The sequence below is a fragment of the Mangifera indica genome, chromosome 13 (genome assembly GCF_011075055.1).
Source record: "Mangifera indica cultivar Alphonso chromosome 13, CATAS_Mindica_2.1, whole genome shotgun sequence".
NCBI classification, from domain to species: domain Eukaryota; kingdom Viridiplantae; phylum Streptophyta; class Magnoliopsida; order Sapindales; family Anacardiaceae; genus Mangifera; species Mangifera indica.
This window is the reverse complement of record NC_058149.1, coordinates 14,481,571-14,498,874: the sequence shown is the minus strand read 5'-3', so window position 1 is coordinate 14,498,874 and position 17,304 is coordinate 14,481,571. Positions and strand designations below refer to the sequence as shown.

The following is a 17,304-nucleotide window of genomic DNA, read 5'->3' as shown; positions in this document are numbered from 1 at the left end:
AATGAATGCATTTGTTCTTCAACATCTTAGCCATGCATGAACGAACGAGAGAGAAAGTCTGCAGCCATATTTTGAAATTTGAACCTCTCTCCATAAATGTGGCGTCATTAATTACCGGATTTTATGCTATCTGCTAAGGGATTTATTGTGGCCATCAAAATCTATTCATAATTTTCTCCCATATCAGACAATCTCAACCTTTTCTCCTACCATCTAGAGAACGTAAAGAAAAAAGGGCCATTCAACTTTTGACGAAATCATGCCTACTGCAATCAAATCAACGATGCTACGTTATATCTAAGTAAGTTTTAAGAAATTAATTGGATACACATCATTGTTAAACTTTACAATGAGGTTGATAGTCAAATATGTAATATAAATATATTAAATAGATTTGAATTAAATTAAATTAAATTTAAATAATATTTAATTTAAGATTAAATTAAATATAAAAAGAATAAGCTAAACTCAATTCGTTTTGTAAAATCGAGTCAAATGCTTGCCTTAGAACTCAATTCATTCTATCTAATCAAATCCAGCCTTCATATAAAACAAAAGAAATAAACTAAAGAGGCAGAGGGAATCTCAAGGTCAAGTCGAGATGGCTTTGCTGGCTCTTACACCAAATTACAGGAGAAGATAGCATCGGAAAACTCAATCCCATTTTCTATAGCATTAAATCTGTTTTTAACCACCACGTGAACTTCAATTTCTTTTTTCAAAGAATAGAAAATATATAAGGCTTACTACCCAGCCATGTTCCGGTAGGAAATTCACAGCTCAGGTTTTTACGTACACCACACCACAGGGAGTTTGGGACACCAGGGAGCCAACAAGGGCCAGGAGTGGAGCAATGAGCGAGAGTTTGGCACCCACAGGCCACAACCAAACTTCCTGATCATTCATTCTCTGTCTCTTACCAAAGAAAAAGATTCCATTTCTAACACCTAAATCTAACCAAATCAATCAAAACCCAAGCTTCAAGCCCTCACCATCCAAGGTGGGATCGCTAGAGCCAAGCTTGACCTGGGCAATCAAGCTTGGCAACTTCGCTGATTTATCACCATTGTTAGTAGTGTTGTACCTAAACCAAATTGGTTTGGGTTTGAAAGCCGATGTGACTCAATTTGATTCCATTCGATTCAAATTCGTTTAGTTTAAATATGAATTGAGTTTTAAATATAAATCCAGTTTTAGTTAAAAAGTTAAACTTATTTTAAAACTGAATCAAACTTGAATTAGAAAAAGTTTGATTCAGTTTGACTCACAAACTGAATAAATTGTTCGATTTGATTCAAACTTTGCTCATGGATTCATTCGAATTTTGTTAAACAATTATTAGACAATGTCATTTTGCGAGTCACGAATTTAAACCATGAATTTAAGTCATATATCTGATCTATGAATTTAAACAAAAAATTTAAGTTAAACTCGAATCAAACCATTGTTATTCGAATCAAATTTAAACAACTTTTAATGTTAATTTAACGAATTCGAATAAAACTCAAATCAAAAAGTATTTAAACTCAATTCAATTTATACCCACCCCAATTATTAGTATTATTCATATTAAACAGTATCTATTATGCATCAACTCAAACAAACACGAATGGAGCATTGCCCTGGTACATCAGGTCAAATCATGCTTCTACTCGTGATCCCACCACCAAAATCTAAACAGTTTCCAATCCCCACCCACAATATGAAAGTCCCCAACGACGAAACAAATATAAAAAAATTACACAAGTACACGATACATACCTCAAAAGGACGTTAAAATTCCCATTGCCTTGGCTTTCGGCTCTTCCTCATCCTCGCATCACTGATCTCTTACACAACCCAATACAGTAACAAGCAACATAATAACACAGAATTATAATATTTCCATTAAAAATTTTCTTAGTATTTTTTCAACATTGCTGATTGTTATTTGTTGTTACTTGCTTACCGTTTTATTACCTACAGCCACTCGTCCTCGTAAGAAAGGGAGCCTAAATCACAGTAAATTTCTGAAATAAACGAAAGATGGAAAGATTCATTCCCAGGAAAATTATTTGTTAAAAAAAAAGAATTGTCAACATTTTTCATCTGTTTTTTGGCCATCGTCGTCGTCGAATTCACCGGATTCATGATGATTAACCTTGGCAGGACCCAACCCACGCGCATTTGTGACAACATGCGGCGCATCAACTACAAATGCGGAAGACATTTCCATCTGGCAAACCCTAACTGCACCAACTAACTTCTCCGGCAACTCATCCTCTGATTGCGCCTCCACCAGAAACCCCATGTCTATCGTAACGCTGTTGACGGCACCCAACGCTAGGTGCAAAATCGCAGAGGCGATGGTCGAGCTAGCGATGTCCACGTCAATCTCCAAATAGTTAGGTCCTCTATGGTAATTACACGTCAGAGCTTTCCCTAACAAACACGCACTGTAATTTCCCACCGTTTTCTTCACGACCCACGGCCCTTTCACGATCCTGTTCACGATCTTAAACCGCTGGTTCCTAAATTCGTCGTCTCCGTTAACAAATCGATAAAGTAGCGAACAAGCCGGGATAGGATCCTCGGTTGCAAAATAAAACACAGCGCTGTGCTGATCCTTGCCAGGAACTTGAAGATTAACAGCAAAAATGAAGCTCTTCAATGATTTACCCATAGATTGCGCTTTTCTGAGCGCGTGAGATACACGGTTGTCGGGGCGACCGAGTACGTTGTCGAGTTTGGTACTGGACCTGAGCCAATCCATGCCGATAGGGGAGAGTAAATAATCACCGGCAGGCGATTTTTGTCGTTTCGTGAAGTAATTTTTTGAGCGAAGGGAGAAGACTTCCCCAGGTGGTGAAGCCCAGCCGTTAACTCCGGTGTGGAGGTCAACGTGGCGAAGGGATCCGCCGTTGATTGTTTCGGTGATCCAATCGGGAGTTGTATTGGAGGAACATTTTGGGGCGTGTTCGGTGGTTGATTTCCGGTTCTTTTGCTTTGTAGGGCACATGGTGATTGATTCTTTAGTGACAGAAACTCTTCTATTCTTCCTCTCTAGATCTACTCTCTCTTTTTCTTTTTCTTTTTTTTTTTTTTTTCCTTTTTGTTTTCTCTCCGCCAAGGCTGTTTCTCTGAGGCTCCCGTGTCAGAGTGAAGAGTGTTGTTGCAGAGAGATAGAGACTGCGAATATAAATAAAAGGGATATTATAATCGAGACGAAGATTAGGTGACTCTAGGGTGCCCCTAAATTTCTATGAAATTACAACGGAGCCCCTTTAATGTTGAACAGCTAAATTAATAAATTATTGCCACAATTTTTTAAAATAATTTATTTTAGGAAATATATTTTAGTATTTAAATAAATATTAAAAAATAATATAATTAACCTAATTATATACTCTAAATTATTTTAAAATTAAAATAAACTTAATGATAAATATGCTTTAAATTGACCAACAAAGTCTTGTGTTTAAAGTTTTTTAATCATTTTTTAAATTTATTTTTCATCAACAATCAGGTTTGAGTTAAAGTTTAACCCAATCAAACTATAAGTTTAATGATTCGAATGATTAGATCATGATACAATCCAATTGAATTACTAAAATGATTTTTCTATAAACCATTTTCATTTAGTTTTGCAGATAGCAATCAACTAGTTAACCAACCAATTCAATTCAATTTTTAAAACTATGATTTTACAAATTAGCATAAATAAATTGGTCAATGATCCATTTTATACTTTTGCTGATTAAATTAGTTGAAAGACCATTGAAATAATTATAATTTTTGTTCCACATAAATAGAGTTGCATTCCGTAACCGAGTTTGAATAAAATTCAACATAAAATCAATTTAAATTTGAAAGAGTGAATTCAAGATTAATGATTTGATATTTGCATTTAGTTAAAAAATAATTTAATTTTGAATTCAATATACTCCACTCAAACTTTAATATTTAATCAGTCCTATATAAGCTCTAATGAAGATTTATTATTATATAATTCAGTGTTTTTAAAATCGGATTGAGCATCGAATCAATTATCTTATTATTCACGATATTATTCACGGTTCAATTGATTTAGTCGAAAAACTAACTGATTTAACCTATTATAAAATTATTATATATTTCTTAAATAGTATCAAACATTAACTACAATTTTTTAATATAAAACATATGAAACATATAAAATATAATTTCAGATATATTAATTAAATAATTGATACTCCATTAAATAGATTTAAAAAATTATAAATTATTAATTTTAAATAGTTTTTTGGGTTAAACAAATTAAGTAAGTTTAACGGAATTTTAAATAAATTAATATTTATATATAAATTATTGAATTATAAAATCAAATTAAATTATAAATTGATTTATAATCCAATCAATCAAATTAAACAACCTAATCTGATTTTAAAAACATTGGATATAATCTCATGCTTCGGCACAGCCTTGGAGGCCCTAAAACTGCTGAGTTAGTGAGTTGTATGTTGCCACCCTCAGTCAGTCCTGTGCTGCTAAGAATTGTTATTTTCCTAATAAAAAATGGGTGCCCCACTTTATTTTTTATATTTTTTTTATCTTGGAGCACGAGGGGAAATAAAGATTGGGTAATCATATAATTCGAGGTCATAGAGTTGGGGGCAAATTTGTGAAGTCGGTTAAGAGCAAACGACGAAGTTGGAATGGGAGGATAATTTTCACAGCATGGTAGTTGACTTCATTGATGTTGACGATCAAGATAGCGACACGCGGGGCAGTGAAGACATTAATGAACGGATTGGGTAATACTTAAGGCACACATGTCACATCAGGGCTATTTATGACACGTGGCAGCGTTAAACGACATCATTTGCTGTACAGCATCTGCTTATGTCAATACCAACTCACAACGACGGCTGTGAAGTAGTAGTATGTACCATTATTAAATGGCTCCACTAGCTCAATGATATCATTAAGTACGAAACAACTAAAAAGTTAAAGAATATTTTATAAGAAGAATATAGTTATTGTTCATCCATATGAGTTCAAAATTAGAGATCAATTAACGACCATAAGTTTGTTGGCAACTTGTCACATCATTATCCCCTGATGACCTACGATGAGATGGCTCCACTTTTGTCTTTTCGGTTGATTAATTAGAGTGTGAATACTTTGTACATACAACAAATGAAAAAACTAAATACAAGAAAGCTAAGAACAAGGAAATACCCGCCAACATAGAATGCTTGAGCATTAAAGACAAATTCACTTTCCTTTTTTTTTTTTTATCGCACTAGAGACAATAGAATCAAAATTAATGATGAATTTAAATTAAACAGAATTAAAATAAATATCAATTCAAACATAAATAAAGACGAGTCTAAGTTCAAATTCAAACAAACTCTAATAATAAACAATGATTATAAAAAAAATATCAAATTGTTAAAAAAGAAAATTCTTCAAAAAAAAACTATTAAAAAAGTCATTAGAGAAAAAACAAAAAATACCAAATAAGAATAGCTTTAATAAAATATCATCTAAGCCGTCAACTTTTGTTAAACTTTAGCTCGAGTTTCACTTATTTGAGTCAAATATAAATTCAAGCTCAAACCAATCCGATTTGAATTAAACCTTAATCAAAATCAGATTTCCAATATGCTTTTCACTTAATACTATTTATAATCTTAATTTTATCTATTCTCTCCCGTCCAATGCCTCAAAAGTAATCATATCCAGGCATGATATTCAATCTGCCATCCCTTTAAAATACAATGATACCTTATCCTCCAGAAATCAAAATTTTAGCGCTAAACCTACCAAGGAAAGGGATCTTTTTTACTGTAACCATTTACAGGAAAAAGAGAAGCAAAATTTATGCACAAGTTGATCTGTCTTCACGCTAACTTCACTTACTATTTTGGTTACCAGAGCCTAGCTTACAATTCATGGACAATTTGCATGTCAATTTCCTTCCCACAACAAATACAGTAACTAAACTAATTCTACTAAATATAGGAAACCAGTAAGTTTTGACATAATATAATAACTGTCACCACCATACATACACTATATGCGATCAAATGATTACCCATATTTAAAAAATCAAGAACCATCCGAAGTGTAGATGTATTTTATGCCCATAGTAGAAGGTAGTGAGAGGCCAAGCACCTCAAATTCAGTTGATATTTAGTCAACCCCCACCTGCCCTACAAGGTACCACTGAAGAGAGGTCTCCTGCTTGCTTGTGGAAATTTTATTTGAAGCAATCTTCTTGTTAAAGCTGAGAGGTAAAGACTGTAGTAGAATAGTAGGATCTTGTCTACTTTTTTATGGAATAGCGAGGAATATTGATGAGACTAAAAAGGTCAACTAGGAGCTTAGCTCGTGACCTAGGATTTTGTCCTACTGTTTCACCCATCATAAATTATCGTATACCACAGTGTAAATCATTTTGAAACTAGCCAATCACTACAATTTGAAAATAAAAATTCATTCTAAGTCAATGTCATCCCTACACTAGGAATTGCTCGTCATGTTTACAACACTAAGCATGTCAACAGAATAAAAACAATTTCACCGTACAAGAAGAATAATTATATGCAATTATGGCCGATAGTTACTTTAAACTTATATTTCAAGTAAACAAGCTAAATTCATATGATTTCCAAACCTACTCCCATTGAATAATGTGATTGCTGTATAGAACTATGAAAAGTTATACATGTGCACAAGTGCATGCATGTCTTGGGTAAACAACAGAATGATCCAAAGATAATACATGCACCACTCCAATGCTTGCAAGAACATCAATACTAATGACAAGACAAGACATGATAGGTGAGTTACAGAGGGTAAACAACACAATAAATGAAACTGTTTTTAGGCATAACAGAATGATAAGTGAGCCATTCAAGTGAGTAAACAAGAAGACAAAGCAAGATCCTCCTGAGAAACAATCTACAGACAAGGAACAAGTAGCACAATCTGATAAAAAGAAAACTTAGCTCCACAGAAGAGAATTGCAGCCTGTTACAATGTGGTAGAAACCACCCTCTCTACACAGAATAATATCAGCATTGGATTAAAGAACTTCCTGTAAACATAATGTAAAAATATAATTAGTTCCAATCACTTGAAGATTAAAGTAGCAGAAGAGTCTAATTTTTGCATGAAATCATGGTAATGAAGACAATATTCTTTGTCCCAATTCCAAGAGATGGTAATTGTCAAAGAGGGAAGAGGGAGGGCACATGTTCAAACTTTACACTATATCAATGGTCAAAGAATACGAAGCCTAACTGAGACTAGAAAGTTGACTTTATTTGATTAAATACTCAGTAATAATAAATCCGTCTTTGATGAGAATATTCGGAGAAGGGAGACACAGTCCCATCCATAGTTACAAGAAGAACAGGGGAAATTTTTAACTAAATTAAGAAACAATAATTATGTATCACAACTAAAATTTAATAGTTAATGTGATTCTAGATCTAACTGGAAAAGCAGCTTCTTCACTTTAGATAAATCATTTCATAACATTTTATCAAGAGTTATGGATAGAGATTTCTTCTTCATACATTTCCAGTATGTATTCCAGTAAATTCATGAGTAAATGTAACTTTATTGAGACTGGTATCCACTTTTTTGGCAGTCTTCATAGATAATGGACTTAGTTTGATTAAATAAACAGTGATTATAAACTGGACCTTGACTGAAAGTAAGAGAGAAGTAACCATATCAAAATTTACAGAATGATATTACCTAATTGATAGTAGTATTCCAGGTATTGTATTCTTTATAGACAATGAACTCAGTTAGACTAAACAAGCAGATAAATCCATCCATGATAGAAATCCAGAGGAATTGAAACACAGCCCCATTCATTGTCACAAATATATATATTAATCAAGAAACAACAATTCTGTACCACAATTAAGACTCAAAATAAATGTGCTTGCAGATTTCATAGGAAAGGCTTCTGCAAGCTTGAAACAAAATCATTTCATAAGGTTTTATCCAGAGATAAAGAGTATACTTTCTTCTCCATTTAATTAAATAAGTAATCCCACATGCTTATTCAAAGAAATACAGATGGACAGTTTCATGCATCTAACATTAACAAATTATCATGTCCATGTGAAAACTTGAAAAATTCAAAACTTTGATTTTCAATGTTTTTATCTTAGTGAATAATGCTCACAAGCATTAAGTTATCATGAAAATAAAAATAAGAGCCATTGAACTACTACCTCTACCAAACATTAAGAAAAACTATCACCAATTCCTTATCCAATCATGCAACATATGAGCTTGATTATGTGCTAAAAGTAACTGAAACAGCACCAACTCATCAGGCCAACCATAGTACTAAAGGATGAAAAATATCCTTGAAGTTAAAATAATTTCTATTCTTGGATAGTAACATCAAAAAGCATAATAGCATTAGAAGATAATCGTGTATATCCAATGAAAATTTCAGTTTCTTAGTTCTGGTACAAATCAACACAACTTAACCAAAATGGCAATCTACGTTCAAAGAACAGTCAAATTCTAGATTGATCACCACAAATTTTGTTTAAACCACGCTCACTATCCACATCCAAGCTTATAAGTAAACCAAACACGAAGCGAAATTCAATTAATTATCAAGCTTAAACGGACCTTTCTCTATATTAGTGTGTCTTTCGTCGCTGAGGCTGTTTCTCAGTAGCTAATTTGTACATCCAGTAAACCTAAATCATGTAAATACCAAAGAGAAAAAAACAGATCAATGATCTATGCCGATAAAAGCTAAAGAAGTTAACTGCTAATTAAAGTGGAGAGATTATCGAGAGTACCAGAGCGAGGACATGAGCGGCAATTAACAAAACCACCATGAACGGCACCAAGTCGAGGAACCATGGCTTCAAAGATTGTTGCTCATTCGCCATTTGTAGAGTGAAAGCTCCTTTAAACAGAAATTTCAGAACGACAACAAAGAGCCGAATGGGACAATGCGCATTACACCCTCCCTTAAAACGCCCGAGTTTTGAAATTTGCGCTGGAGGCTGAAGCTACCTGTTTTAGCCGGGCTGTTGAGTTCCTCTGTTTGGTTGGGTTGGGCCAATCCTACTTTGAATCACCAACTGACGGTTTAATTGATTAATTATTTAAAAACAATATTTAACGTAATTTTATATAATTTATTATTAATGATACAACCTAAATTTATTTTTATTACAATGAAATTAGTTTAATAACATACGTGTTCAAAATTAAAAACTTAGTTCTTGGGTTCATATCTCAATAAAATATAATCTTTTGTCTAAATTGACCAGCTCAATCTAATTTGTAGAACCGTATTTTTAAATTTTTGAGTGGATTATATTTTCTAATCTAAGGTTTGGCCTTAAAAACATGCATAAACATAATTTCTTCTCTCTTATTATGTTAACAATAATGAGATTCAAATGACCTTTATAATTTTAAAGACAGAACTATCAGTTTTTAATGAATAAAAAGTTAAACAATCATTTTTGGGAGTCAATTTGATATTTGTAAAAATGTTATTTTAATTTAAGTTTTCAAAATTTTGTAAATAGTAAAATTATTAATTTGCCCTTATAATGATCTTGTATGGAAAATATGTGACGGTGAAAATGTTTCTTTGGACAGGTGAAAAATGTAATTCATACCGAGGCAGTAGCTTGTTGTTTGCAGCTTACAATACGTGTCACTGTACCACTTAATTCTCGATCCCAACCGTGCTTTCTCCCTCTTTCTCTCTCTCTCACAGCTCTAGTCCTTTACCGCTTCTTCGTAAAACTGAAGTGAACCCACTTTTACCACTGGTGCATTTTAGCAAACAATTTCTGCGCACTAGATTTTTCCGATGGTGCCTGTGCTCAACTCCTCCGTACATTTGGTTTAATGAAATTTACAATTTAGCAAATGAGGAATGTCTTTGCGAGTATCAACCGTCGTCGTCGTCACTTCGTATCGCCTTCTGCTGGTAACGCTATCATTATTATGTTTATCAACTTTTGCCTTTCATTTCATAGCAGAGAAATTTTTTGTTAAATTATAAGAACTGTAAATTGCTGAGAGTCCGAGTTCTCTAATTATTAGCTTTGCTTTTACTGCTTTTTTATTTTGATTTTGTAAACTTTTTTTTATTTTTCAAATTCAAGCGTTGCAGTTATTCTGTCTTATTTTTCGTTTGGTTATTCAATATATTCATTAGAATTTCGTTATATTTATAAATTCACTTAGCTTTGTAGCAACTGCATTGCGAGAGATTTACTGTACATTCTGCCTGTGATTGGTTGAAAGAGTAACTACCAAAATTCAGTAGTGAATAGGGTTGGGTTGGAGTGAAACTCTGTTTGTTTGCTAACGGTGACATGTCACAATATCATTAGATGTTATTTTGTCTCTAATTCAAAATCATCTAATCATAAAGTGATATATCATTGTTAGTACTCAAATTAGTACTTATTGTAGTGAACATAGTTCAATTTACATAGTTGTATATTACGGAAATGTATTGGTTTTGATATTTCCTGTGTGGAGACTTGTAGATTTTATCTTTGCCAATTGATTTTTCATGCAGCTATACCCCGGTGTAGTACCTTTAAATATGATATACGGAAATGCTTATCCCTGGAAGATCTGGAGTACATTGGATTTGCAAGAAGAGTGGATTTTTTGTTTCCATCATACTGTTGGCAAAAAAAATTGTAAGCATGTGGCATCTTCAATAGGTTTAAATATGTAGCATTTAGTTCCATGATTGTGTGGTTAAACTTAGTTAACTTTGTGCAGATTTTCTACAACCAGTGTCCATGGTGAAAGGCCATCGGCAGACTATGCTAGGTGGAGAAAGAAATCACTGGAAAGTGAATTTGGGGTTGCTCTTGGAGCTTATAGCTCCAAAAGAGCTTCCATTGCTTATCATTTTGGTCCAATCTTGGCTTTCTATAGAGCAGCAATCATCTCATTCCATGTTTTGAAGTTGACCATTTGGCAATTCTTTGTTTGTGACATAAATAAGCGTGCTGTCATGGTAATTGTTTATAGTTTTTGATTTGAAAACTAATGCTGGTTGAATAACCTGTATGTTTGAATTCCTTTTAGTACAATCTCTTAGGACGGCTGAGGCTGTAAGATTACTAGCTATGATATGTGAAATTTCTAATTTGATTGTGGCAAAGCAGAACCCTAAACTCTGAAACTGTAATTTGTGCAATTCATTGCAGTTTTGTGAAACCTTAATCCGCTTGGGCCCTTTTTATATCAAGGCAAGTTTCTTTTTTCCTTTACCATATATATGTTGATAGTTTTGACGAAAGTAATTGTTTTCTATTCATGTTGATTTTTTCTTTAAAAACTTTATGGCACACTTGACTTAGAACATTTTCCTTCCTCCAGTAAACTCAACTCAGACATTTAAGCTTCTGTATTTTCTTATTTTTGTTTCTTAACATACATGTCTCCCATGTCTGATATATGCAGCATGGAGTGAAGACAAATGTTTTTCTTGGATAGAAATTGTTAATACATATCTCAAACTTCTATTGGAAAAAAAAAATGCAGAAGCTTGATCTAATCTTAAGTAAATTTGCAGCTTGGGCAGGCTCTTAGCACAAGACCAGATATATTGCCGACTGTATATTGCCAAGAGCTTGCTAAGTTACAGGTTTTTAAGCTTCTAATGAGCTTCTTTACAATTTCATTATATAATCAAACTTTTTATTCTTACATGACATCATTCTTTTGCAGTTTCCCTGTTTTGGTTATTCTTATAGTCAAAAACTTTTTTTTTACTGACAGGATCAAATACCCCCATTTCCTACTGATGTTGCAATCAAATCTATTGAAACTCAGTTGGGTGTTGAAGTTTCAAAACTTTTTGCTGACATTAGCCCAGAGCCTATAGCAGCAGCGTCTTTGGGACAGGTGTATAAAGGTTCGAGAGTCATTTGATAGGAAGGTTATATACCTTCAATCTGTTTGTATTGTTATATTTCTTGCTGTTATGCATTGATTTGCACAGTAGAATCTTTGGTGAAACTCAATGAAAATGTATCCTTTTGTCACTTTAAGTCTTGCAGCTCACTTGCATTCTGGAGAACTGGTAGCTGTTAAAGTACAAAGGCCTGGTATATTGCTTTCATTGACCCTTGATGCTTTGTTATTTAATATGATTGGGGGTCAATTAAAGCGATTTGCTGAGGCCCGTAAAGATCTATTAGTAGCAGTGAATGAGATGGTTAGTATTTGTACCTCTTGTGTATAAACATTTTGCTTATGTTATAATGATTTCTGTTGTACTATCTATTGGTACTGCTTGAAGAGCTGGCAAAAACAAATAACAAATTTTATACTTGTGTTGGGTAATGGTAATTGCATTGGAAGTTTTTCTTAGTAATAATTAAGCTTCAATAACTAATTTAAGTGATGCTAAACTACCATATGTCTAAATAGAATTAGATAAATATTCTGTGTACAGGTTTTCTAATGGTTGCTCAGAATAGGCAGGGAAGAGTATTAAAGTGTTCAGGAAAATGGTTGGGAAGCCTGGTTGAATTATAAGAGATCAAATGCTGAAAAAATTTTGATTCCACTACATGCATTAGAATGGATTACTAGTGACCAGACTAAGGTCTACAGATATGACATTGTCTTTATTATTGCATGATAGTGCATGTGTCCCGTGTATCACTATTAGAAACTCAGAACTAAATAAGGCCATAGATCTCTGGATAATATTGGTTCATGTGATCTATAACTGTTCTTTTTCATATCTGTTTTCTCTAGCAGCTATTCCATTTCATTTTCTTTAATGAGATGTGCCTTCTTATGGACATCTTCAGGTCTCTCTTGAATGCACAGGTAAGGCACATGTTTGATGAAATTGATTACATTCAAGAGGGGAAAAATGCTGAACGTTTTGCTTCACTTTATGGTTGCTACCCATGTAAGTTCTTCCACCTGTAGTAGTCACTTCCTTACTTTTGGTAATTTGCATGAATTTTGATACATTCTTTGCTGTGAGTTAGAATCCTTTGTGGATATTTAAGTCATGGTATATAATTTAACACTAATGCCATTTAAATGAGACTGCTTGATTGGCTGAAATTATATTATATAATTTGAAACTTCTGTGATTTATGTGAGGCTTCTTAATTGACTAAGCATCTCATGGTCAGCACATCTCAAAATATCTACATCTGTATGCCATCTTCAGAAAGCTGATAGATATTTTGAAAGCAGCTTGTATCGTATTTAAGGTGGTTAAATTCTGCTTCTTTTTTTATTTTTTATTTTTATGGTAAAGAAAGGTTGCCAAGATAAATATGACACTTCAGATTGTATTACTGGAAGATGTATGGCCATTTTTTGAACGCAAAATGTTTTTTCATTTTTAAAGTTTTGGTCAAGTGTCAGGGTGCTGATTTTCTCTGAAATCATTGTTCTGGTGGGTTTTGGGTGATTGACACCTTTCTTCAGTCTAGTTTTATTTATCTGGGTGATATGCCCTCCCCTCTTTGCATGTGTGTGCTAATTGCAACCTGAAACTGTTAAAATTATTGTTTCCATACACTCTCCTTAATGTGTAGGAGGAAAGGTTTATAAAATTGCTCTTTATGGTTGACAGGTAAGGAACAAAAGAGAGATAGAAAAGCTTCTGGTCAAAATGCTTTTGAACCCAAGAAAGCAAACTGTGTTAAAGTACCGAAGATACACTGGGATCTTACACGAAAGGCTGTTCTTACAATGGAATGGATAGATGGAATTAAGCTTACAGATGAGAGTGGCCTGAGGAAGGCCTCCTTAAATAGGAGGAAACTAATTGACCAGGTAACACATAATAGGCTCTTCTTATTAGCTGTTACTCAAATTCTTGTTTCTGTGGTGTATATTTTCTCTTGGTGTTGCTCTTTAAATTCGTTTGGTGAGTTTAATATTGTAAATGGTCTTAACTCAAGTACATATGATGTAACCTGAATATAATATCCTCTTTTATTTGGCTTCATAGGGATTATACTGCTCTTTGAGACAATTGCTCGAAGTAGGATTTTTCCATGCTGATCCGCATCCAGGAAATCTTGTTGCTGTTGCTGATGGATCTATTGCCTATTTTGACTTTGGAATGATGGGCGATATTCCTCGTCATTATCGAGTGGGGCTTATTCAAGTGGTAAGGCATGTTTGAATGAGAATTTGCCATGGAAGTTATGTCAAATAAAATGCTGTTTTGTATTTAATTTTTTTCATTTTCAAGATATCTTATTTTAATATGTTAATATACTGCACAATTTATGACATGATATCATTCAAATGCATTAAATGGATCCCAAATGTGTGCTATCTCCCTTTTCCAGTATCTAATTCATATGGAAATGTGAACAGTGTTATTGTTTTACTATTGTTTTGGTTTCTTTTTGGGCTCTCTGCTTTAAAATTGGACTTTTGTAATATTGTCAATAATTCTCTGTTAGGATTTTAAGTGCAAAGTAAGAGATTTAAATTTTACATCGGAAAGTATAAATTTCTTGTGTGGGTTTTATATGACTTTGGATTGTGCAATCTCAACAGTTAGTTTTTGAGGTGTGTTCACCCAAGATTTATATCATTTTGTATCAAAGTCACTATCATGTCTTTCAGTTGCAATTATGCAGCACGGGTGGTGGTGCTAGAATTACAATGTTTGTCCAAGGCTAGCACATAGCCAGCCCATTTGGGCATCGGGGTTGTAGAATGTGGTTTTATGTTAAGATTCCAAGTATAAGATATAAAACTTAAATCCCACATAACAAAGTATGGGGTTTATATGGTTTTGTATGTTTCAATCTCAATAACTAGCTTTTGAGGTTAGATTATCCCAAAATTCATGTCATTCTCATTATTGAAAATTTTTTTTTCTCTATATGATGATGTTGGATGTTGTTTTGCCACGCTAATCCTTGCCTGAGATCATGTATATGTTGATAAATTTGTGTCTCTTTCAGCTGGTGCACTTTGTTAATCGTGACTCCCTGGGTTTGGCAAATGACTTTCTTTCTTTGGGCTTTATTCCTGAAGGGGTTGATGTACAATCAGTTTCTGATGCATTGCATGCATCTTTTGGTGATGGAACTCGGCAATCTAAAGATTTTCAGGTTTGTTCTTGTAGTTACTGTCCCCTTTTATTTTGAATTGTGAAGGGTTTGTGCAAGTCTCCCTAGTTTTCAATGTATGAAATAAATCAGCATTGGAAACTTAAGCACATCAGATGATAGAAGCATGTGATAAAGCTGTACTGCCACTTTGTGTATAAGTTCATTTTCTTTTCAAGTTCTAGATTCTTTTTGTTTCTGACATAACTGATTCCAGTTTGGAAATATATTTTCTTCAATGATTGCCAGTGTCAATCATATGTTGTGCACAGTTTTATTTGATCTTATTTCTATGCTTTAAGAAATGGTTTATATATAAAAGGGACCACCTACTGGCTTAAGTTTTATGATTAATAGTATCTGGATGAATGTTTACTCAACAAATGAGTTTTTCAGCCCGAGCCTAATTATGGTTGTTGGTACACTTACAATCAGTATCTACTGATGCTTTAATACTGAAAAGTGAACATGAAGATTCTGTAAAAGCAAATACTGTTGCACCTAAATTTTTTCTTTGGATTTCAGGGAATAATGGAGCAACTATATGATATTATGTATGAATTTAATTTTTCTCTTCCCCCTGACTATGCCCTGGTGACAAGAGCACTTGGTTCACTAGAGGGCACAGCTAAAGTTCTAGATCCTGATTTTGAAGTTGTTGAGAGTGCATACCCTTTTGTCATTGGAAGGCTTTTGGCTGACCCAAATCCTGACATGAGAAGAATTTTACGGGAGCTTCTCATCCATAACAATGGATCGATTAGATGGAATCGACTAGAGCGTTTGGTAGGTCATCTTTCCTCTTTGTTTTTTATCCTTAAACTTTCAATTATGAGGAGACTAGTTTATTTTACACTGAATTAGTACATGCTAGCTATTTCAGATAAAATTATAAATGAATCCATCTTTCAGATATCGGCAATATCTGAACAAGCATCTGAGTCATCTGGTGATTCTGAAGATAATCTTTCAAGTCCAATGGATTGGAAATCATTTGACATGCGTGCTGTTGTATCTGCCACTGAAGATCTTTTACTATTTATTTTATCTGAAAAGGGTCAGAGGGTACGGGTGTTCCTGATCCGGGATATTCTTAGTGCAGCTGATGCTTTTTTGCAATTGGAAGTTTCTAGTTGCATTTTAGACGAGAAAGCCAAAGCAAGGAATAAGGTGTCGCCCGAGGTTTGCATAATTTCATCTTCTTAATTTCTTTTGCAGTCCAACCGCCAAATTATCTTTAAGCTCCACATTTTCACATCTTGCAGGAGCAGACAATGCTCACAAGGGTGGTTAATGGGTTTCAATCTCTTTGGCGCTCAGTAAAGTTGGCTCCAGACGTGTGGACTGCTATGTTCATTCGCATGGCATTGAAGCCAGAGGTTTATAAATTCAATATGGACATCATTTCTGCGTTACTAACGCATTTAAGCCACAAATTTCCAGACACTTCGTGGCTTGCTCTATCGAGACTGCTTCACAAGTTGGTAAAAAACCATAGCTCTGGCAGTTTTTAAGCCTTTTTTCGGGGGCTACGGGCCACCTGTAACAAATTCTTTTCTAACCCATTTTGTCTAGCTTGCATAACACTTTATTTCTTCTGGCTATATGATTGGATTGGATTTGAGTTATTCGAACCGAGTTATTCAAATTCAGATCAAACAAATTAGTTCAAAGTAAGAATTAGGCTTCTTGTTATAAAATAAGTCAAGTTTAAACTGATCTAAACATTTGAATTTGAACTAGTTTGGATTAAATTCAAAATTAAATTGTTAGTTAAGGGAGTTTGAGTGTTAGCTTTTTCAAGTTAATTGTTTTGAATTTGATCTTAAATTGAATCAATCTTGTTTCAATTACACCCAGATCAAATCTATATGTATACTATATTTTTTAAGAGAAAAAAAAGTTATGTATAATTATTTTCAATATACAAATAGGAACACCCAAAAGTAGTCATTTATTGCCTAATGGCATGTGTTATTGACACACTACATTGCCCATGATGTGAGCGAAATAGATGAGAAAAAGAGTGCACAATTGGCTATTCAGAGTTTTTATCTTTGCCCTAATTATTTTGGATTGGTTTAGATCTGTCCTTGCACGGTATTAAGTGTATAGGGGAGTTAGGATTCAAACTTAATTAATTTGACTCAATTTTTAGTTTGATTCAAATTAAAATTGAGTTAAAATTTTAATT

At 33.6% G+C, this 17,304-nt stretch overlaps 2 protein-coding genes and 1 long non-coding RNA gene across 4 annotated transcripts; 1 reads left to right on the top strand and 2 right to left on the bottom strand.

The window, feature by feature from the left end:
* Positions 1-1,860: 1,860 nt before the first annotated feature.
* LOC123194378 (protein ENHANCED DISEASE RESISTANCE 2-like) lies at positions 1,861-3,195 on the bottom strand. The gene has a single exon (XM_044607567.1). The coding sequence runs from the start codon at positions 2,996-2,998 to the stop codon at positions 2,075-2,077; it is 924 nt and encodes a 307-aa protein (XP_044463502.1). The 5' UTR covers positions 2,999-3,195; the 3' UTR covers positions 1,861-2,074.
* A 3,454-nt stretch (positions 3,196-6,649) lies between these two features.
* LOC123194283 lies at positions 6,650-9,058 on the bottom strand. The gene is made up of 3 exons (XR_006497241.1): positions 8,808-9,058; positions 8,632-8,702; positions 6,650-7,063 (listed from the first exon to the last, which is right to left on the bottom strand). It is a non-coding gene; the product is annotated as an uncharacterized LOC123194283 (long non-coding RNA).
* A 586-nt stretch (positions 9,059-9,644) lies between these two features.
* On the top strand, positions 9,645-16,738 carry LOC123193861 (uncharacterized protein slr1919). Of its 2 annotated transcripts, none has more exons than XM_044606932.1 (14): positions 9,645-9,961; positions 10,562-10,688; positions 10,774-11,014; positions 11,208-11,249; positions 11,576-11,647; positions 11,782-11,917; positions 12,063-12,220; positions 12,844-12,928; positions 13,610-13,812; positions 13,991-14,152; positions 14,964-15,113; positions 15,636-15,896; positions 16,023-16,280; positions 16,376-16,738. In XM_044606932.1, the coding sequence occupies exons 1-14, from the start codon at positions 9,901-9,903 to the stop codon at positions 16,622-16,624; spliced, it is 2,205 nt and encodes a 734-aa protein (XP_044462867.1). In that variant the 5' UTR covers positions 9,645-9,900; the 3' UTR covers positions 16,625-16,738. The 2 variants fall into 2 exon arrangements, with proteins under 2 accessions (XP_044462867.1, XP_044462866.1); XM_044606931.1 differs by having other exon boundaries at positions 9,652-9,961; positions 16,023-16,292.
* The last annotated feature ends 566 nt before the right edge of the window (positions 16,739-17,304 follow it).